The following is a 22,087-nucleotide window of genomic DNA, read 5'->3' as shown; positions in this document are numbered from 1 at the left end:
CCCTTCCCCTCCTTCCTCTACTTCTCTGCAAAGGAGTCCTCTCCCCACAATGCTGGATATCCAAGTATTTGTTCTATTTAATTATCATTTTCTGAGAGTAAAGAACATCTTGCACAAAACGGAGACAATAAAATTTATTGTGTAAACACAAATTGGTCAATATTAGCACATACCATTTTCCCACTATCCAAAAAGAAATTATTACAGATGGAACAGTCCAGCTGTTACAACTGAACAAACCAGACAACCACCCCAGTACAGACGTGTAAAAAGCAACAGCAGTAATAACAAGGAAGTAAGACAGGCACATAAGTATGGTGAAGCTGCCCTCTAAAGTTGCGTAAACCAGCATCTAAAATCAAGGTATGCTATCTTCTTATTGGTATCAATCATACACACTATGAAAAGCTGGATATGAGCTGGCAATGTGTGTGTGCAGCCCAGAAAGCCAATGGCATCCTGGGGGGCATCAAAAGAAGTGTGGCCATCAGGTCAAGGGAGCAGATTCTCTTCCTCTACTCTGCTCTCACGAGACCCCACCTGGAGTGCTGCATCCAGCTCTGGGGTCCTCAGCACATGACAGACATGGACCTGTTAGAGAGGGTCCAGAGGAGGGCCATGAAAATGATCTGAGGGCTGGAACACCTCTGTTGTGCAGAAAGGCTGAGAGAGTTGGGGTTGTTCAGCCTGGAGATGTGAAGGTTCTGGGGAGATGTTGCTGCAGCCTTTCAATATATAAAGGGGGTTTTAAGAAAGACGGAGAGAGACTTTTTACCAAGGCCTGTAGTGACAGGACAAGATGCAAGTTTTAAACTGAGAGAGGGTAGATTTAGATTGGATAGAAGGAAGACATTTTTTACGATGAGGGTGGTGAGGCACTGCCACAGGTTGCCCAAAGAAGTTGCGGATGCCCCATCCCTGGAAATGTTCAAGGTCAGGTTGGATGGGGCTTTGAGTAACCTGATCTAGTGAAAGATGTCCCCTGTCCCTGGCAGGGGCGGTGGACTAGATAATCTTTGAAGGCCCCTTCCAACCCAAACATATGACTATGAGCTGGTTAATGAAAAATTGACAATAGATGGGAAAAGAACAGGAACTATTACAAATATTAAGTGGTGTACTGTCAGCAAAATCTCAACACGGCAGCAAAGCTTAACTAGAAAACCCTTCCTGTATTTATTTCAGTAGAATCTTACACAATCACATTCAGGGTTTCTGAGCAAAGTGCTATTGAAAAGGCAAGTTGAAAGTAGGCACGCCCAGCACTAGATTTTGTCACACTCACTTCTTCATCTAGCTGCCTACTTCCACCACACGGGTAAGCAAGCCAACACAGACTCCACACAGCTCTGGTAAAGACACTCCTTCCAAATTTACACCTACACACTGCATACAAATTCACTGAGTAACCATGCACTCTTACTAATAAAATCTGTCCTAAATTTTTGCTTCTTATATCAAGATATTAAGCTTCAAGTTCTTGGGAAAAAGACCACAGACTCCTTTGGACAGACTTCTGGGTGTATCCAGGACACTTGTATTTGCCAAAGCAATCACTAAAGACAAAACTGAAGAAGTAATCCCACAGCTTTTGGAAGAGATGAGCAGTTCATGTCTTGAGAACTACTCTGATGAACAAACTTTAAAAATAAAAAAACCCTACATCTAGATTTTAATGGCAAAACCTGACTGATCCTCTTGAGTTTGCCATAACCCCAGCATGAGGGATGTGTGGAAGGACAGAATTTCATTTTAAGACTTTGTAACCGAGAAATAGCAGGAGATGCACAGGAGTAGCCTGGTGGAGACACTGTGCTCTGTCATGCAGGACAGCTGGGATAGGTTCTTGCGCTTGGTCTCACACACCAAGATGAGCACACAAATGCCTGACCAAATCAATTATCTACAATTAGAAGTAAAAACTACACCTGTGCCAGAAGTCTGTTGCCCTTCATGTCTCAGTTGTGTGACTAGAAGGCAAATTCAGTAGACTGCAGTTGTAAATGCATTTATATTAAGTGCAGAACTTTGGAATGAATGATTCTATTCAGGACAATTTGCATTTATGTTGGGTAAAATCCATGCCATTTTAATTTATTCAAATCAACACGAAGCATCAATGGAATTAGCTGCATTACATCCACGCCCCAACAGCAGAGCATTTACTTACTGCTGGTTCTACTTGAGTTCTATCTGCAATGTCAATGTGGACAACTTCAACACTCTTCCATGTGTTTGGATCTAAATTGTGCACCTGCAAAAAGAGAAAAAGAAATGGCTTTCATGCTGTCACCTTACACAGTGGTGCACCTTATGCAGTACATATGTGTGCCGTGGATTTTTTCAGGACTTCATAAAGACAAGGTTCTCAAAACCTACCCTTTTTTCCTCTGCCTTTCTAAAAGCGAATAACATCCGCAGTTACAGTTTAATTCACTCACTAACCAATTTTAAACCAGCACAAAGCATTCGCTTCTTGTGCATTCAGGAAACCTGGATTTAAGATTAAGCTGTATTCTTCCGTCACATTTGTTAGTGTTAATGAAATCAAGCTCCAATTAGAAACATTATCCATTCAGGAATCTGCATGAGCTTTTCTATCTAGGAGGAAGCCACACAAACTCCAAAGTGCAAATATGGCAGGTTTGAATAACCTGACTAAATCTAGCATGTTCCCTAAATCATAGGGCTGCCTTTAATATGGAGCAGATGAAGTGTGTGTGCTGTGAAGGTATATAAAGGTCTGAAGATGTAATCAGCTTCACACCCGTAGTCTGTTTAGGTATGCCTAACTTACAATTATAGCAAGCAGAGCTGTCCAAGAAATATTCTCCTTCTCTGTAGCACATCCAGTGCTACAGTTCATCCAAGCATGGAAAATATACTGACAACTATTCCTTTGTGGATGGTTTATAAGTATGTTTATCACTATAGATAAGAAAATCTCCTGAAGAGACTTGTGAACTGAATCAACTCTATAGGGAGCAAAACAAGACTATTGCCAGCCTAGAAAATTTACAGAAGCATCTTCAATACATAACTCTAGTGCCTACAGAGGGGTAGACTCAATAGCCTTCCGAAACCTGTTTTCAAACAAACTTGTCAGCCTAAGTAGCACTAGCATGTCTAAGTTAAAAGAACGTGAAATTAAAAAGAACTTACTGAAAACCTATTTAAATATTTTTGGGTGAGCATCAAGCATCTGCATTGACTCAACATAGAAAATCAAAAACCTTTTCTTGTTCTCGCATCTCATTAGGCAGCTTGACCACCTTAGAAGGATTTGAATGCTTTTCTTCTTTTACATTAAAGACTGGTTGGGCTTTGACTTTATGCAGTAATTATTTACCACTCCCAGGCATAGAATACTCTATCTGGATGACTATGTGTTGAAAATATTGCTAATGCTTGGTATCCAAATCCCAACTCACGTTCTCCGACGTCCCCAAATCTGGTTTATGCCAGGTCTCAATTTTTATGAAGAAGTCATCTTTCATGTATTCATTCTGTAAGAATTAAAATCAAAACCCATGAGGCTGATTACAGTTCTCTGCTTAAATTTTAGATAAATGATATTTAGGTATAAGTCACTACCAAGCCTTTGCTAGCAACACATTCTATTTAAATTATAAAAGAAACAGCCCCCTTACCTTCACACAGAAATAGGTACAGAGAGATAACATATCTAAATCTTAAGTATAAGGTAGAGCAGTAAGTACTAAATTAAAGCCAGTCATGTTTGAAAAATCCAGCCCTAACTTTGTGCATACTAGTAGAAATAATACTGTCCTTTGCCATCCTTCTTCCTCGACCCTGGAATTCTTTACCTCTATCTTCAAGTAATTTTCAAAGTATACTGCATAACTGCAGTATACTTAACAGACAAGACAACTAAAATACATTTGCATGAAGTTTTTAATAAATGAGACTATTCTGAGAGGCAGGGGTAAGCGCCAATAAACATTAGATGCTCCTGTATAGCACGATTATAATCATAAAGGCCCAGCTACCACTAAATTGTATGTCTAAAGGCTAGCACAGAACACTTCTAATTTCAGAAGTAAGAAAGCATACACCAGGGTACACATGTATTGTGATGAGCCAAGCTAAACAGTTTGCAAACTCATTTGTTACTCCTTATGTCGCATCCACCTAGTGACAATCTAAATTGTTTGCAAGTGAGCAGATAAAGAAATTGAACGTTAAACTTATAAGCTCCCTTAAACAGGTTACCAAAATATATACATGGGGAGAATAAAGCCTTAATGATATCTTTCCCATGCACCTTAAATAAAAAACCAAAAAACCCCAAACCCCCAGCTATGATGACCCATTTAGGTTCTCAGCTAACCCATTTCAACTGAGGCATGATTTCACTTTACAGAAATGGGATTTCAGACAGCGAAGGACTGATTTTATTTCACTGCTCTTCCTGCATTCAAGAGCATAGAAACCTCTGGTTTGCTTTTTTTTTTTAGCATTATGTTACCAGGACAGGCATTATGCAGCTGTAATGGTAAGTAAAGGGATAAAAGATGATGTAAAAAATGGAAGCGTTTCTCCAACAAATTACAGTTCTTTCTAATTATAGCCAAGTGCAGACAAATAAAGTAACATGGAGCTCTATGCCAGGAACCCTGGCAAGGCATATATAAAAGGTTGGAGCTAGCTGGCTAGAGTCAGAGTCAATTGTAGCAGTAATAACAGATAAAATATTTTAAAAACCCAACACAGGACTGATAGTAATTCAAATACTCACTGTCACAACTGGTCATTGGAAGCACACGCAATGAAAATGAAAAGGAAACAAAGTGTTATTAGATACAATTGTTTCTGAAAAGTCTCATATAATGATTGCTTCACAGTATAAGAAACATTTAAAAAAAACACAATAGAGCCTACTCTTAAAACTTACGCAAGTATTAAAATAAAGCAGTTGCCTTATTCTAATGGACTGAAGAATTAAATTCTTTCCAAACAGGCTCTGTTCCAGACATTAAGAGAGTCACCTCTTCAGGCTTATCTCAGGGACACTGGATACTAAGACTCTGTAGGAACCAGCCAACTGGTCCATTGAGGTTGCCCTTCAGAAGCAGCTCTCCTTTTCAGAAGAGGAGATCTCATAAACGCAACATTAAAATTTGAAATATATTTTCTACTCAATGGCATCCTCTTTCCTCCTAAACCATATAATACTATCCCTTGACTGAACACTGACAGCAAAATACACAACGGGAGACTTACTTGTCCTACAGTAGGGATATGCGTTCCAAGCCTTCTCGTGGAACACTAGGGAACCTTCTGGAGCAATCATCCTTACAAAACCAGGAACTTTACTGTGAAAAACATTGACAACATTTTAAAATTTTTTGCCAGCTGAAATTCCTCATTGATTTCTTCCACTCTAGTAAGAAAGGCACATTCTACATAAGCGCTTTAGAGGTTATGATGTACAAATTATTCACAGTTAAATATGCAGGAACACCAACGCTGTTACTTATCACAAAATAATTAAGAAAAAAAATGGGAAAGGTAATAACAAGATGATTGAGAGTGAGCTAGAAACAATTTTGGAAGCGCTACAATCACGAAGAAAGCTGTGCTTTCTTTTCTCTTCAAGAACAGCAAAGCCAACTGTTGAGGGAGGGCACTGCCCAAGAGATTTCACCTCCAAACTCTCTAGGAAAACTGCAGGTTCGTCAGTAAGCAAGCCTGTACCTTGGCTGGCCTGCAGCCTGGATGGCAGGCCATTCACTTATTTCAACCATGCCTGAAGGGGAGAACAGCAGCCAACTGCAAACGTATTCAGTTCTTCGACTTCTTCAATCTTTTTTCCCCCCAATTATAAACATTTGAAATACTAATCCTCATGACATGACAACGTATTACAAATTTTAACAACATGGCTGCCCTTATGGTATTGCAGCCCTCTGGAATAACATTGACTGTAATCCCTAGAGGTTCAGACTCCGTTTGGGTCAGTTTTCCAAATAATGCAGGTTTCACCCACTCTGCAATGCATGTAACTTCTGAAAATACTCTTTACCTTACTCATTCTCTCTCAAAACAACATTACCCCATCACACCACAAGAACTTGTGTGATGCCTTTGAGGGTGCTTTTAAAGAGCATTCAGGCAGTAAGAATTCCTTCTTAAATACCAGATTATACAAAAACATTCTTCTTTTATAATACAATAACCATTCTCCTTTTCTATATTCTCTATATCAACATTCCTGTCCTTTGGGCTATCCTACAAAGCATCTGTGATACCAAGCCATCATTTTGGCTATATACTAAGAATTCAAATTACTTCTACTTCAAGATGCATTTGCCTATTCGCAGATCAGAGATTTTGCATGGCTCTCCATTACTCTATCCCACATATTTTAAAATCCACTGTATTTCACATTTTCCCAATCACCAAAGCATTGGTGCACAATTCAGCAAATTAAAGAGTAGTAGAAAACCACGAATAAGTACCCCAGAGTAGTAAACAATGGAAGGCTGCCCTCACTTTTAAACATTTCTCCCTCAACACCAAGTGACCATAACATGTATCAATGTTTTTCTCACCTCTTTAAATGATAGATTTTGTGAGTATATTGCCCCTTCTCACCATCCTTTTCATAAGGCTCATTTTTTAAGACTTGAATTCCTTCACCACCTCCTGTTTCATTTTTGCTAGCTTCTGCCACAGAATAAAGTTGCCCAACTTGATACTGAAAAAAGTAAAACTTCAATATTAAAGTTAGCCAAAACTTTTAATGCATAAAAGAAATTTAGCTGTTTCCAATGAATATTTGGTAGTACAATCAAAGTTATCACGGCAGTAAAATACAGCATATAAAAATATCTAGTAAAATATGACAATTGGCTGGCAAAATTTATCTGTAGGTCACAAGCACTAGGTCTATACTCAGCCTGTTTCCCATTAATGCAACACTTTGATATAGCATATCAGATATATCATTCTTCAATTTTCTCATCCTAAAAGCAAAGTATATACATTGTTCTTAGTTGTATAGAAGAAATATAATTTTTAGTTTACAAGATTTTGAAATGACTGATTTCCAGCCCTGAGCCTCCACAATTCATACTTTTAACTAACTAGATACTGCCCTCACAGGACCCATACAACACAAAGTGTAGAACAATGAAAATATAATATTTTCCCTCAGAAGTACATTTTGACATCCTTTTGTGACTTTCATTTAAATGTATCTCAGTGCCATTTAAAATTGTTGGTTTCAGATCCTGGAAGAGGATTCCTACCTTTGCTTTTACAAAAAGGCTTGGAGTCACTCAGTGCCTTGATCAGCAGGAAAATTCTGCTGCAGTGCAGAATTGCACAACTTTCTTTTCTTGCTCATAAGCCATGAAGCAGCTCAGTAACAACTAAGGGTTCTTTGCCTGGAGGCATTTGCCTCCTTTGAAACTCTCTGATCTGCAAGAGGTTAACTCTGCCTGCCTGGTGGCTTACACACATGGTAACTTACCTGCGGCACACTGGTGGGCACACAGCACAGGAACATTTGGATCCAGCCTAGTCAGAGCTAACATCTTCCCACCCATCACCCCAAAACAAAAGCAGGTAGGATGAGGACATACCTCTTGCACTGAGCAAGGTAAAACCACTCGGCTGAAAGAGGAAAAGAGCAAATTCAGCAAAATTAATAATTAAGCTTTATGTGCAGATAAAAGACAAACTGTAACAAAGACATTCAAGAATGAAGCGTCAAAAAAGTCTTCTTTTGCTCTGTGACAGCAAGGCTGCACGGATACAATGCAACAAACACAAGTAAAATTCAGTGACAGATATGTTACAAAAGGAAAAAAAAGGGGGTTAAGAACATTACAAGCTATAGAGAAGAGCCAGGAAATCTAGGATCTACTTCCAGCTCTGCGTAACTTTGTATCATGCTGAATTTGTTCAAACTTTGAGGCGTGAGCTTTCTTCATCTGTTACACAGTAAGCAGTCCTGTCCACACAATTTAAAAGGAGGACAAATGCGCAGGCCCTCAGAGCCTACTAATGAATTTTGGCAATTACAGCAGTTATGAATCATTTAAAAAGCAACCACAGCTCATATCCCATTTAGGCGGAAGAAGCAACTGTGTTTCAGGCAAACATTTTAGTTCTAATAAAATACGCTGTACAGTTAACAGCAACGTCAGGGGATGCAGAAGCTGATTTTTGACAGCAGCAGTACACCGCAGTCTTTCTCAGTTTCACAGTACATAATAAAATGGACAAAGACGATGCAAATCGTTATTGTTGCAAGACAACATCACAGAACAACTGCATTGTTTCTAGGGCTTTTAAGTGATGTTACCTCCTTTAACGAAAACCTTATGACCACTGAGATTCAATGCAACACAATCCTCCTGAAAGCATGAGCATAAATTAAGCCCGTCTACTGTTCTAGAGAAGCAGTAAGTTATAGTTAGCTGATTCGACTCTTGCTACCCCCTGCTGTGTCCACACTTTGTAAGCAATGAGTTTGATATGTTTTTGCTCAGGTGCTACTACAAAAATGATTTCAGCATCTTGTGTGCCCTGTACCCCCCTGCAAGGCAGACAATGCAGCAACCTTGACCGACAAAAACGATGATCCCTGCGGATCAAATTCAGTCTTAAAATTTCCATGCAACAACTTCTTTATCCATTATTGGGTAAAGATTTTTTTATTTTAGTTTACTATGTGGCTCACTAAAATAGTTTCATTTAAACTGTGAAAGCTTCAGAGGGAAACTGAGAAAAATACAATCAGCTTCAAACATTGGCAAGTGTCAGGCTGAAAGCAGAGCTTGCATCCAAACACAGAATGGCCAAATGGCCGCCAAAATAAAATTCCCATAAGAAGCCCTATTGTATCTCATTCCACACAGCCCGCCATTATCTTATAGGAAATGCAAGAAAGACAGACAGCTTCTCCTATGAGGATTGGTGTAAGCTCTTGCTAAGATGCAAGAAGAGCAGGACACCTGGTTCTGCACGCCTCACTGCCAGATACAGCACCGGTACCTCAGACCTGTCCATGTGCTCCTACTGTCTGAAGTTGAGAAGTACCTACACCTTTGAGAGTACCTAAATTTTTGAGGTATCCTTGGAAGACTTGTTGGAACCTAACAAACATATTTGCTACTATCTATCATTTCGAACCTACGCATCTCATCTTTACCACACAGCAGAGGCTACATGTCACTAGACTCTGAGATAATTTAAAGCCAAAGGTTGGGAAGCGGAGAACCAGCCAGTGGTTTGCTGACAGAAGACCTTACAGAAAAGGTCTACCCAACAGCATGGAGCTCCCGGCACCAGCAGAACACATAATTGCAGAGCTATGGAGGACGCTGACAGCGCTCCAGGCCTGTCACCGCTGCTATTCGAGTTCCCTTTTAAGCAGAACGGGATCCCGATTCAAAAGCACTGGAGACACAGCACTCCCTGCAGCGTCTGCCAGCTTTGCAGAGACACATCGACATCTCGGTAAAACATCAGCCCCAAGGGAATGAGTTTGAGAAACTCATTGTGCGGGGACACAACCCGCTTGCTCCGGGGCAGGGATTGCCCGTCAGGATCACCCCCGCTGCAAGCGACACTCGGGCGGGCGTGAGGCGATGGGTATGTGCGCTTGGTGCCAAGCGGCTGCTGAAGGCACGGGACGCAGGAGCGGCGGAAACGCCACGGAAGCACAAAGCAGAGCCGCGCCCGGAGCCGGCACCGCTCCCAGCCCGCCATGAGCCGCTCCACGGGCCCCGCAGCGGCGGCAGCGGCCCGGCTCGGATGGGCGCGGCGTCCCCGGAGCGCGCCCGCCGGCCCGGCACCGCCGTCACTTAAGGCCCGACGCCGGGGCCCACCTGCCCGCAGGGCGCGGCCGAGGCCCCGCGGGCCGGCGCAGGCAGCGAGGCCGGGCGTTACCGGCGCCTCGCGCGGGGGGGGCTGAGGGAGGCCCAGCGGGACGCGGGCCTTGCCGGGCCTTGCTTTGCCCTACCCTGCCCTGTCCTGCCCCACCCGAGGGCGCCCGGTCCCGCGGAGAGCGGCGCGGAAGGGGAGGGAAAAGCGCCCGCCGCGCCAAGCTCCGGGTCCCGCCGTCCCCCCCGGCAGCGGCCGCCACCGCCGCCCCCGACTCACAATTCCTTGATCAGCACCATCTTCCCCTCGCAGCCCCGCTCTGCGCATGCGCGACCGGCACCGCCTGACCACACTGCACTGCGCGCTTCCGGGGGAAGGTCCCGCCCCCGCCGCACACCGCCCCCAATCCCGCCGCGCCGTGCGTCTCCGCGGCCGCTCCTCACCCCAGCGCGGCCTTGCGCGACGCGCCTGCACAGGCCGCCACCAATCCGAAGGCTCGCAGCTACGGAGAGCGCCCCCCCCACCTCACCCGTAGGCAGCCAATCAGGAGCGCTGCTCCGTCCCAGTACCGTCCCCGCCTCGCGTGACGTCACCGCTCGCCGGTGCCCGCGGCCGGAGGCGCCGGGGCGGGGCCGGCAGCGCTCCCGCCCCCCGAGCGGGCCGGTGCCGGGGTCTCCCCGTGCAGCCCCGCCCGGGCCAGGCCGGTGTCCGTGGCGGCGCGGGCCCTCCTTCGGGGGAGCGGGGCCGTCGCCGCCCCCGCAGGTGCCGGCCCTGGGGAAGGCGGCGAGCGGGGCCAAGCCCCCACGCCCCGCCGCAGCGGCCGCTGGGGGTGCCGCGCCGCCGGGAACGCGCCTCAGCCTCTGCTGCCCCGGGAAAACCGGAGCTCGTCAGCGAGGTCCCGTTTTGGCCACACGTAACGAGCCGGGCGTTTGGCCCCAGCTGGAGGCGGCCCCGGCGCACGCTTCAGGATGGCTCTCGGTGCCAACCCAGGCTAACGCGTCCTTGCGCTCGCTGTTCCGTGCGGGCGGGAGGTCGCCGCGGGAAACGGCTGCTCAAGCGAAAGCACGCGAGCGAGGCCGCCCAGCCCCTGGGAGGTGAGAGATGGGTGTTCGGTCACTTCGTTCCCCCTCAGCAGAAACGCTGGAAAACGGGGGGCGCAGGTGACGGCGGCCGTGCCACAGGCGCTGCACGCGGCGCCACGCGCGCATGCGCACCCCGTGCATCTCCCTCCCTAGCGCCATCGCCGACCTGCCGGCGCGACACCGCTGCCTGCGCTTACACCGCCGGCACCCCCGTTCTCCTGTTGCCTGGCACCTCCTCTGCCCATCATGCGACCAGAGCTCCCATTTTTTTGTGAGGGGAAGCAAAAATTTCCTTATGCAGCGTATCCGAGGCAAAAACCCTCCTGCGGGTTGCTGTTGCGGTACCTGCGGAACGCCCGTTTTGTCACACAAATGAAAGCACAAGAAATCGGTAACAGAAGTGCTAGTGCCTGCACAAAGGGCGAGACGCTTTCACGGTTTCATTAAGCGATGTAAGACAAGGAGCCGCGATTCCGGTGTCCAATGCTGCCCTCTTGTGAGGGAATTTCTTTTATCCTTTATCACATCCACAGATAACACGGGCACCAGAAACCAGTCAAAAGAACTGACATACGTAGCGCAAAGAACACGGCTCAGCCGTTACTGGGCTCAGACCCACCTGCACCCTCTGCTCCCACAGACCCGGTGCTGGCATGAGACCATCGGCTTTCATTAAAAACAAAAAAAAATTAAAACAGCCTACAAGTTTTAGACCTCAGAGGCACTGAAAGAAGGCTGAAATCAGCCCCAAGGGTAGAACATCCCATGAAGCTCCTTGAGCCTGTGAAGAACCTGACACACTGGTCCCTGAGGAGCGAAATTGCCTTCGTATCTCAGGGGGTGCTGGTGCCAAGTCCCTCTGCGTCAGGCAGCTGACGCTACTCCATTTATGACGGTGTGTGGCAGGAGATGAGTTTACCTGGTTGGGGGGCAGAGGGGTGGGACACACTTTCTCTGTAGGGTGAAAGAGCATCACATCTCCCAGAACCCTTTTTATCCAGCACATTTCTATTAATACAACAATCAAACAGCAGCGTGAGGGCAAGAGAAAAACGGGCGGGGGGCGGGGTGGGAAGGGGCAGAAGAGCAGCCTAACTAAAACTTTACTCTAGTCATTTAATCCAAAAAGGGAAATATGCAGAGCTCCCCCGAGTTCAAGCAGGGATTTCTCTAGTAACAACAAATCCTTATGTAGGAGTCTCTCAGGTACTACGGAGACATACAAGATGGAATTCCAGAGCGAAAACAGGAAAATGAAGGAGAGAGGCCAACACAGGTGCCAGTGAGTGATGAAGATAAACCAGTTTGTAAATACGCATGAATGGTAAAGCTTAGAGACCTGGAATGAGGAGCAAGTGATAAAAACTAGTTATAACTTGGCTGTTCAGAGCTGGAGAACAGCAGAATTTAGGAGAACGCAGGACTATGTCTTGCAGACAGACCATGCCCCTAGAATGAGGACCCAGCCCTGCTTACTCTCAAAGCCGCTGCTAAACCTGGCTCTTCAGCACAGGGCATAGAAAGGACAACACGGGTCAAGTTTTCCCAAGTTGCTTCTGTATGTTGTATTTGGCTTCATCATTGTTTTCGTAGCAATTCAAGTTTATCTTGGGGCAAAACGATGATGCCCTAAGAACAAAGCAGCTGGGTAACAATATTTCCATTTTGGGGTGCTCAAAAATCATAATTCAGGTAAAACTACAGGATTTATTTAAAATAATGCATTCTAAATATATTTGCTTTCTAGTTTCTGAGCATTAGCTTGCTGCGCTTTTTTTGTCAGATTTTTCTTCACAGCTATGCAGACCAGCTGCTTTTGCTTTACAGCTGTTTGAAATGCTCACACCAATGTACAACTAGGTAAACTGGAAAGAAAAAATCCCCCCATGACATTTCAAGATCTGACAAAGGGGAGGGTGGAACTTTGCAGTTTGGCACTGCAGAAGGGAAATGATTCCTCCTCAAAAAATGGAAGTATGTCTGGCTGTGGAACAGTTCAGAGCTTTTACACTTGCAGAGATTTTCATTGTGAATAATGCTGCCCTACTGCTGACAAGGTGGTGTTTTAAATGGACATTTATGTCAGCTCTCAACCCATAGGAAGCTTAAATGCACAATTTTAATTTATGGGTAGCTACTGCATTTTAATTCTTCTGTGGGGTAATTGCTGGCATCCAAAACTGGCTAAGGCAGATTTTTGCACCTCGCTGAATGACGGTCTCCTCTTTGAGTGTAAGTCTCGGCGCAATGCCCACGCTCCCATGTTTCTGAATTGCATCCTTTTCCCCAGAAACGACTACTGACCCTACTTCCAGGCTCACCCTCGCCTGCCCTTTCCCTTGAGAAGCCGTCTTCCCCAATTCCGTTTGCCAGTAGCTAGAACTAATGATGATTTACACGTCAACCCCACTAGAATGAAGGAGGGCAGAAACTCACAGAAAGGAAAATGAAATGTTGCCAAACGACCCTCCCACAGATAAATGGCTTTAAAGACAATCCTCAATAGGCTCTGCCTATGAAAACATATTTTCATTCAAGTCTCTTGCAATCTGAGAGACGGATGCTATGGAAACTGCTGCTCAGACTTCTGCCTGCACTGGCTTAGTCTACGAGGCAAAGAAATTACAAAGGGCTGTGCCAGGGCACAGTGGTGGGGCTTTAAGTGTCTGCTTCCCAAAGTTTTCAAGCATTCAGTATTTTCCTTTATTTGGTTTTTCAAAATCTTGGCTGAGTGCAGTCCGTGGCTGCTGCTCTTTCCCCATATGGACAACATTTGTCTTTTGTTTACTCAGCCAGCTGCAATGTGTGCTCTCCCCAAAACCCTTATTCTCTTTGTTTATATCTAGATTATGCCACACACGATACTATCATCTGAGTAGCTGCATCCTGCTGATTCCAAACCCTGCATACAGAGAAACCGCTTCAGACCAGCCCATACAGTTTCACCACGGTCTCTGCTCATGGAGGGGATGCTTCCCCAGCAAGCTGTTCTTCATGGAAGTCCTCCAGCCTTGGCTTGCCCTGCGTAGGGAACTAACATTGTCAGTGTAGTTGCACATCAGTGGCTCCTGGCTTTTGTCAGAGGTTGAGCCTGCTGCGATGTCCTGCTGCCTGAACACAGGTTTCTGTGCATGTGAAGCGGGATGATGGCGTTAAAACATGAGAGCACTGTTTCAGGAGCTCTGCAAGGGGACCTGCTCGAGGCACATTGGGCCACGGTCCATCACACCACGAGCTGGGTCCCTGGGCAGGTCTGTGCTGTCCCTAACCTCATGTCTGCGTAGTCACTAGGAGGCTGCTCTAGGCCTGCATGTGACATTTAAAGGGACCTCAGAAACACGCCTGCTTCTGAAGCTCCTTTGGGCCTTTTCTGGTCTCCAGCACTGTGCTGTAGTGCAGGCTTGGCTCTTGCTCTGACACTTTCCCACCGACGGCAGCAGGACAATTACCTGCATCTGGCCGTCAGGATGAGAAGGCAGAAGCTGCAGCACTGTGCTGCCAATGCAGGAGATGCCACTGCTTCTCTGAAACAAAGCTGCTCTGTTCCTTTGAGTGCCCAGGCCCCTGCTCCTCCTTCTATGACAGAAGAGGGTTTTGTAACCACAGCAAACGTTTCTATATAATGAACTGAAAATGATACTATGTTTTTTAGTATTTAAATACTCTCTTTTATGCTAAAGGATCAAAGTTGTGCGCTTCAGCGCACAAGTTCTATTGCCGTGTGATTCAAGAACAGTGTAGGTGCGATCAGTATACCCCAGCTCTGTCGCTTCCAGGTAATTGGAGTTCTCCTGGCTGATCTGCCAGAGTGGGTGCCCATACCCCTAACTGTTTCTCAGAGGAGGACATGGGAGAGACTTGCTAAGGAGACTACAATCCTCTATACGCTTCTGTTGTACAAGTGGCAACTGCTGCAGTTCCCTGCAGAACGCTTTCTTGGAGTCCACTGCAATACCAGCCACAGTGATTTACCAATAAAACCGCTCGCAAATGATGTCATCATGTAATAGAAGGCGGCTGGTACTCTTTCTGACAGGGATAAAAAGGTAAGTTCTTCTCTTTGGACAGTATATAAAAAATGAGAAGGTGAGGCCAGACAGAACTAGAGCTGGAGTGTTTGCAGGGAAGTCCATGACTGTACTCAGGGAGAAGCAAAGGCTGCCTGCAGCTGGGAGGTGAGATCAGCAGGGCTGCACGGAGTGCTCTGTGCATCCGGCACGAGGATGAGGAAAAGCCATATGTGGGTATACACTACTGGCAGTGTACGTCAACCCACAGTATGAATGTGCGTATCAACGCTCACAAAATGCTCAGCCTGTAGCTTATATTTGCATATTAAGTATATTTGCATATTATGTATTCAATAATAAGATGTTCAGGGTCAGGCTTTAAGACAGCTCCCTTCTTGTTTTTTGCAGTGCTGAACTGACTTCTACCTACACTTGCTGTTCTAGAACCACATCTCTGAAAGGAACAGGACTGACTTTCGTCTCTGCGATACAGCAGCAGTATCAATGACAGGGGAAGCTAAGGCATCCACATCAGCTGCCTACTGATTTACACTGGATGTGTCACCCAGTTGCAGGTAGTCCTAAGAGCATGACTAAGCTGAGGCAGCCACCTATAAAACCTTTGTTGGGGGGCTGCGCCATCCATGCCTTCAAATACAGAGAATCAGCTACTTTAGAGGCACGCCAGGAAAGGTCCCTTATGGAAGAGCTGATGCCAGGAAGACTGCAGTGATTTGCATCGTTCAGATCACCTCATTCTCAACAGATCAGAGATTTGGAGGGTAGAGATGCCTGTAGGCCAGTAAGAGCCCGCTATGTCATGATCGAGGATATGGTTTGTGTGTTCTGTCAGCATGGCCAGAGGGTGTATTTATACAACTGGGAGACAGGCATCAATGGAAACTTCCAAGACCACAAAAAAAGTCAAATTCTGTTTAGTTTCATCTGGTCACCAACACTTCCCCTAAGCACAAGGGCACCTTTCACACAGTGGTGGAAGGAAGATTTAAGTCAGCACTTTCCAACTGGCATCAGTATGGGGAAAATATATCATACCTTCAGCACTTGGTTCTTCCACAGTGGAGGGATGGGACAGGGCAATCCTTGAAGGTCCTTCCAACCCTACATATCCTTTTGCTGCCGACTACAACAAGACAGACAGCGAGCAAATATTGATGCTCCCACCACCTGCTAGAAAAAGGAAAAGCAATTTCCAATCACCATGTGTAACAGGAACACTACATTCTGCCACAGGAAGAGGAGGAAGTTCTCAATGACCACAAGTTCTCACTTCCACAGGGGAGGCTGAGGACAGCTGCTGTATGTTAGTCATACTTCACCACAGAATGCAGATTTATGCGTGACTTCTTTGCTTCTCAGAAGCAGGCTAGAGGAACAGATTAGTAACCAGCTGGGTGTCAGGACAGAGAGCAGTGCGCTAACAAATTCTTTCCCAACATCATCCTAGACCAAGAGACTAAAGTACTGAGAGAACTCATGCTTTAATAGACACTGAAATCACAAAGAAAGAAGGCCAAATGCCTTAGCAATTTCAATAAAAATATGAAAATCTTTTTACATGGTAAATTTCATAATATAAAAAGTTTAATGCTGTCTGGAAACAGAGTTTCAATTTACAAAGAAGTTCATATAGGCCAAACACGGCTAACACTGCATACAAGGAGAGCAAGTGCTAAAGGGCTGCTGCTTGGAAGAGTCTTTGCTGACAGTCCTCTCTGAGTTACCATCTTCAACGCTCTTTTGAAGGAGTTCTGCAACCGAGGGGCCAAGTTTTCCACACACATTTGCAGCCTTTCTGGACAGCATGGCAATGCAATGAACCCGAAACTGCTCAAACCCAGTAATACCATCTAGCCTGAAATGACCAGTGTGTCTTAACAGATTTACAGGTATTTCTGTGCACCTGGATCAATTCTGCAACTTGAAAGAGATGTTCATAGAACAAGTTTGACCTAATGAAAGGAAATATGGCCAACAGCGATACACGTGGGTGTAGCACCCCTTCAATGCTTTTTCCTTGTTTAAGTAAGGTATGATTAAAAAGAAGGAAAATCAGTACCAGGCCAGAGTACAGGCTAACCAACAAAATCAAATTAAACTGGATTTTGATCAGAGAGATTGTTTACTGTTCCCATTTAGTTGGAGCTAAAGACAGTCAATAAAAAAAATCTGTAATCTCACACAGTAAAACGTACTGGGCAAACCCAAACTAATGGCCTTGGGGAATGGTTGCATGTGGCAGGTTTGATGTGAAAGTGGATAATACCTAATTCTTATTGCTCACTGTATTAAGCAGTGTTGTCACTTGTACCATGCACAAATACAACGACGACAAATGCATTTAAACTCCACAGAAGGAATTCTAATATCAAACGGAGAACATGTTATTTTCAATTCCTGAATTTCTCCACATATTGGGCAAACCTGATAAAACTCTTTTTTCCTCACAAAGGGGTTGTTTCTCATTCAGGGGGTGGAGGAGTGAGGCACAAGGTGTGTGAAGTGTCTCCCAGCCATGAGCAAGCATGCATCTTCATGGCTCTCATTAGGCCAATGGAAGTGCCCCGTGGCAAGTCAATGGAAACACATTTCCCAAAGGACTTGTTCTAGTGACACTCACCTTCCATATTTATACAACACCAATTTCCCAAATACTGAACTTCCTCTACATCTGAACCCTTCCCTGTTTCTAATGCTTTCCCATCCCCCCCCCCCCCCCCCCAAAAACCCAAACCCAACAACAGAATAACCACCCCCCTGCCCCGATTTAGCTCTTTCTGAAAACTTTAAGCCAGTGCAAAACCTACTGGCACCATGAAAATGGGTTGTACCAAAATGGCAATATATAATTTCTACAGATTAAAAGATCCTTTAGTTATGGAAGTAAACTACAAGTAAAGAGGCTTATTTCTGGCATGTTATGCAGCACTACAGGGAGTATTTGCTGTTGCTATAAACAAAAAGCTGCCCACTTCCATCCTGGATGTTCCTGGGATGTCGTTTTAAAACAATTATGCTGGTTAGAAACAGATTAGGTCACATGAAGTCTCTCAGCAGTCTTGTGACCACAGCAAGTTGCATGATCAGCAGTATCACCGCCTACATGATGGGTAGACGCTGTACTGACTCATTCTGGCCCACTATTCTAATTTTTCCTGCCAAATGGCGAGAAGATGATATCTAGCACCAAACCGTCACAGAAAGATGTAATATACAGACAAATAACCTGCATCATATGAGTTGAATAGATTTACTCAACTGTTTTGCTACATTGCATAATGAGTAGGTAACTACTTTTTTTGTCTTTCTGCACTGAAACTTTTGTGATCATCCATCCCTTGTTAGCTGACTGTAACAACACAGCTCTATATTCTTTGCCTTTAGTGCTTGTGTCTATTTCTTGCAATGGCAAAAGGGAAAACATTCTCCCAAAACCAGTGGATTCTAGAATATACTCAAAGCAAGCATTTGATATATGCACCATGAGTAAGCTGAGCGCAAGTAATTTTATATTCCGGTATCAGAATTGAATCCTCTGTCCTGCTATCATGCTTTTCCTCCAAGATCCCTAAGAAAATCATAAATGATTAGATCCATCTTTTCAAGAAGAGCATCCAGACACGATAAGTGCAACAATTATCTGCATCAGCAATGTGCCCCTAATATGTTTACCGAGCTGACTGCGCTCACCACTCAGGTAGTCAGTTGCGAGACTGGAAGTTGACTCAAGATCCAGCTAAAACTCGGGGCCTAATTAATTAAGCCTCACAACACCTCTGTGAGGTAGGTAGGTAAGTATTACTATCCCCATTTAGATAGAAAGGGAAGACGAGGCACAGAGAGGTGAAGTGATTAGCCTTCAGTCACTCAGCGAATTTTGGGAGTGCAGAATAGAAACCAAAAGCCTTGGTGATCCAGTGCTCCGACTTCATAGCACACGGCCTGTGAAATACTTTGCTTGGATCTAAGTGTGCAGTGTGGCCGAGTTAATGCTACCACACGCCCACAGTTTTCAGTGCATGTAAATTATCACTTTGATTCTGATTACATCACCGCATTCAACAGCCGCTTAAAAGACATAACCTCCAACTTGATCCATAACACCTAAACACCATCTAGCCTAGGAAAGCTTACTTTACACATCACTCCTGGGGTGCTCTTGGTTCTCTTTTCTCCACGGATCAGAGGGCGCACAGGTTCTGCATACAGCCACTCTGCTTGTTGCCTCACATGCTCTGACTGCACTGACATCTGCTTAGACTGGTACACTTGCTCCAAAAGGAACTTGCTTCCACAGCAGGGGAAAGGTTTGCAGACCTGCTCATGATGAGCTATGTGGAATGATTTAGCAGCATCAGTGCAGGATTTATTTGGTCAGGTGATTTCTAAATCACATACACTGATGTCACAATTCCTGCCTACTGTGGAAGTGTAAAATCATGTTCTGAGCTTCAGCGTCTGGAACCCTTTTCTGTACACACTTAGCAGACAGAAGACATCTGTGCTACCCAAATACTAGCCAAGATGAAAAATTCACCATCATAACGCTGTGCGCCAGAAAGATCAGAGCATTCAATAAAACCAGAACTTGTCTCTCTGACGCAAGCTCACTACCTCATGCTGAGGCTGACCTTGCTCGCTATGCTCCAAACATTCTTTTTGAGCAGACCAACCAGCAAAATATCACCTGAAGGGTTTTTCTTCAGAAGAGAGTTACCTGCGACGCAGGTTTTAGAATAGGGCACCTCTGTCCTCTTGTCTTTTTTTCACCAGCCTCTAAATGATGCAAGAGAACTGCCAGTATCATGCTGATACAGAGTTTTATTGCCAGCAGTTTCTTGTGTTTGGCTAACTTGGCAGAGATATCTAGAGGTATGTTATCCTGTCCTCTCTGTCAGCCTTTGAAAGCAATCAAATAAATGACACGTACTTCTCCAGGCAGAAACTTGCGCATACTTTCTTGGTGGTGTACATGAAAGTTCTGCCTCCCCTCACTTCCCTCTCCAATCCCTGATATGTATAATTTCTGTATAAAAAGCCAGCTGTAAAACCTCCTGTATGGTTAAGAAATACAAGTAGGTGGCTTAAAAACTAGTATTTTACGAACAGACAACTAGATTCATTGGACCTGTTGCCGCAAATACTGAACACTACATAGAACCTGTTATCAGCTGAGTCTGACCAAGATCCCAATAAGGGAAACTAAAACCCTTCTGTGTTAGGCCCGTGTTCCTACGCAGTGACAGACAGGGCCAATCTGTCACATTCCTGTGCATTGCCAACTGTGGGTATGACCACGGCTTCTTAGATAATGGTTCTGTATTGATAAAGGCAAGTGGGCAGAAGCAAATACTTTTACAAGATTTTAAGTCATCAGCTGGTACTCAAGACATTTCAGCATTTGGAGGAAGGAAAAAATCTTCCTGGTGACAAAAATTTATAACCATTCCCAGATGGCAGCCTCAAAGGGCGTGTGGTTCCTGGAGTGCTACTGGAAGGTGGAGAATGAGTTGATGTCACTGCATTTGTAGTTTCAGGGCGCCTGTGTCCATTTGGAGGGTTCTTTTGTGGAGAAGCAAGGTGTTGCTCAATAGACAGGTCCTTTAGTTCCAGCTTATCTGCACTTTCTTCTTTGCTGTGCCGTGGAGATAAATTGAGTAAGCTGAGGACATCTTTCTTAGAAGTCATTGTTCCAGGAGCTCCTCGGAGAATCTTTATTGGGCCAGTGGAGTGATGGGGAGTGCTTTGCCAGAACATCTTTAAATTGTGAATTGCTTGCACTTTTTCATCAATGGCAGCCATTTTTAATTTGTCTATGTCTGGGGCATCAGCTGGACTCGAGCGAGCAGAACCAGCTGAGGAATAAGAAAGAGCAGGAGATGGAGTGCTGCCACCAGGAGACTGATGCCCTGAGCTTGGAGAGATATTTCTGGGTGATTTAGAAATATGAGCACTGTAGGGAGAGCTGGGGTACTTGAGCTTAAAGTGAGGCTGCTCTGTTAAGGACCCATGTGAATCACAACTTGGAGATGGCTGCCCACTGTATTGGCCTGTGCCTTCTTTGTTTGACATCTCCGATGTCGTAGGGCTATTATAGCCAGAACTTACTTTCTGAAGAGATGAACTCCTTGTTGGAGGCTTTGGTTTAATTGCAAGAGGTGAAGACTGATTCTTCTGACTAGAGCTGATTGGCCGACTGAATGCACTGGTCTCTGAAGATCTGAATGCAGACACACCTGCTGGGGTGGAAGCCCCATCATCTGAATTGTTGCTCTTGCTTACTTGGCTGCTGCTTCTCTGAAGACGTTCAACAGCAATGAGGTGACTCTGAGTTTCCTCCAGAATTTTTTGGGCCAACTCTTGTGGATCAAGCTTTGGATTACTGTCCTCCTGGGATTTGACAGTGCTGTCAGTCTCAGTGCTAGACTGGTCAGATTCCCCAGTATCAGAACTTGCAAGTTTCCCAACTTTTTGGAAAGGTGAATTTGGACTGGGAATAAGAGTCATCTTGACAGGAGAATTTGGGGTACTTATGCTCCCTTTGGAGTTGACGGACTCTTTAATGCCTCCAGTCTGACCAGTTTTGGGCTGTTTGTGATCAGGGGAAAATCTTGGTTTTATGTTTTCTTGGTAAGTGGCCAAAGGCTCATTACTGATTATAGAAAAACCTTCATACTCTTCCTCATCTTTGCTGGCTACAGTACTGGTTTGTGGTGACAACTGGCTCTGTACTGCAGCCCTGTGTGGATAGATGTTCTTAGACCTCTCATAGTCCTGGCGTCCTCTGTGTCCCACGCCATCCGGCATGCTGTCTGGCTTGGAAACAAAACTCATGGAAGAAGCAATGGAGCTCAGGCTATACACAGAAATGGCATCTGACGCAATGCTGTCTGGACAAGTAGGAGAGAATGGAGGGTTTTGATACTGGGGTACAGGGTTGGAAATAGACTGAGCAGAAGCCAGTGACTCTAGTGATGAGGAGCTGTCCAGGCTAAGGCGCTTAGGCAGCTCTGTAGAATCTAAAAAAGAAAAAAGAAATGTACAAACATGCCCCTAGGTACACAGTAAAATCAAACAAAGCCAGGTAATCAGAATTAAGAGGAAATGCTATAAAAC

The 22,087-nt window shown here is 45.0% G+C and overlaps 2 protein-coding genes and 1 long non-coding RNA gene across 7 annotated transcripts in view; 1 reads left to right on the top strand and 2 right to left on the bottom strand.

Moving 5' to 3' along the window:
* The window catches only part of PITPNB (phosphatidylinositol transfer protein beta), a 35,012-nt gene extending 24,661 nt beyond the window's left edge, over nucleotides 1–10,351 (bottom strand). For both annotated transcript variants that reach the window (XM_075110430.1, XM_075110429.1), the window contains exons 1-7: nucleotides 10,138–10,351; nucleotides 7,611–7,641; nucleotides 6,576–6,721; nucleotides 5,245–5,336; nucleotides 4,760–4,767; nucleotides 3,432–3,506; nucleotides 2,171–2,254 (exon numbers count right to left, since the gene is read on the bottom strand). In XM_075110430.1, the coding sequence (XP_074966531.1) occupies nucleotides 2,171–2,254; nucleotides 3,432–3,506; nucleotides 4,760–4,767; nucleotides 5,245–5,336; nucleotides 6,576–6,721; nucleotides 7,611–7,641; nucleotides 10,138–10,157 (456 nt within the window). In that variant the 5' untranslated portion in view covers nucleotides 10,158–10,351. The remainder of the gene's footprint in view (nucleotides 1–2,170; nucleotides 2,255–3,431; nucleotides 3,507–4,759; nucleotides 4,768–5,244; nucleotides 5,337–6,575; nucleotides 6,722–7,610; nucleotides 7,642–10,137) is intronic.
* Nucleotides 10,352–10,484: 133 nt separating this feature from the next.
* LOC142064901 (uncharacterized) lies at nucleotides 10,485–16,746 on the top strand. Its single transcript, XR_012663231.1, has 3 exons — nucleotides 10,485–10,952; nucleotides 13,787–14,986; nucleotides 15,359–16,746. It is a non-coding gene; the product is annotated as an uncharacterized LOC142064901 (long non-coding RNA).
* The window catches only part of TTC28 (tetratricopeptide repeat domain 28), a 197,662-nt gene continuing 192,008 nt past the window's right edge, over nucleotides 16,434–22,087 (bottom strand). For all 4 annotated transcript variants that reach the window (XM_075110409.1, XM_075110410.1, XM_075110411.1 and 1 more), the window contains one exon: nucleotides 16,434–21,990. In XM_075110409.1, the coding sequence (XP_074966510.1) occupies nucleotides 20,366–21,990 (1,625 nt within the window). In that variant the 3' untranslated portion in view covers nucleotides 16,434–20,365. The remainder of the gene's footprint in view (nucleotides 21,991–22,087) is intronic.

This window comes from Phalacrocorax aristotelis, chromosome 15 (genome assembly GCF_949628215.1).
Source record: "Phalacrocorax aristotelis chromosome 15, bGulAri2.1, whole genome shotgun sequence".
Lineage (NCBI taxonomy): Eukaryota > Metazoa > Chordata > Aves > Suliformes > Phalacrocoracidae > Phalacrocorax > Phalacrocorax aristotelis.
Note: the sequence above shows the minus strand (reverse complement) of the source record. Positions and strands in the feature narration are given on the sequence as shown.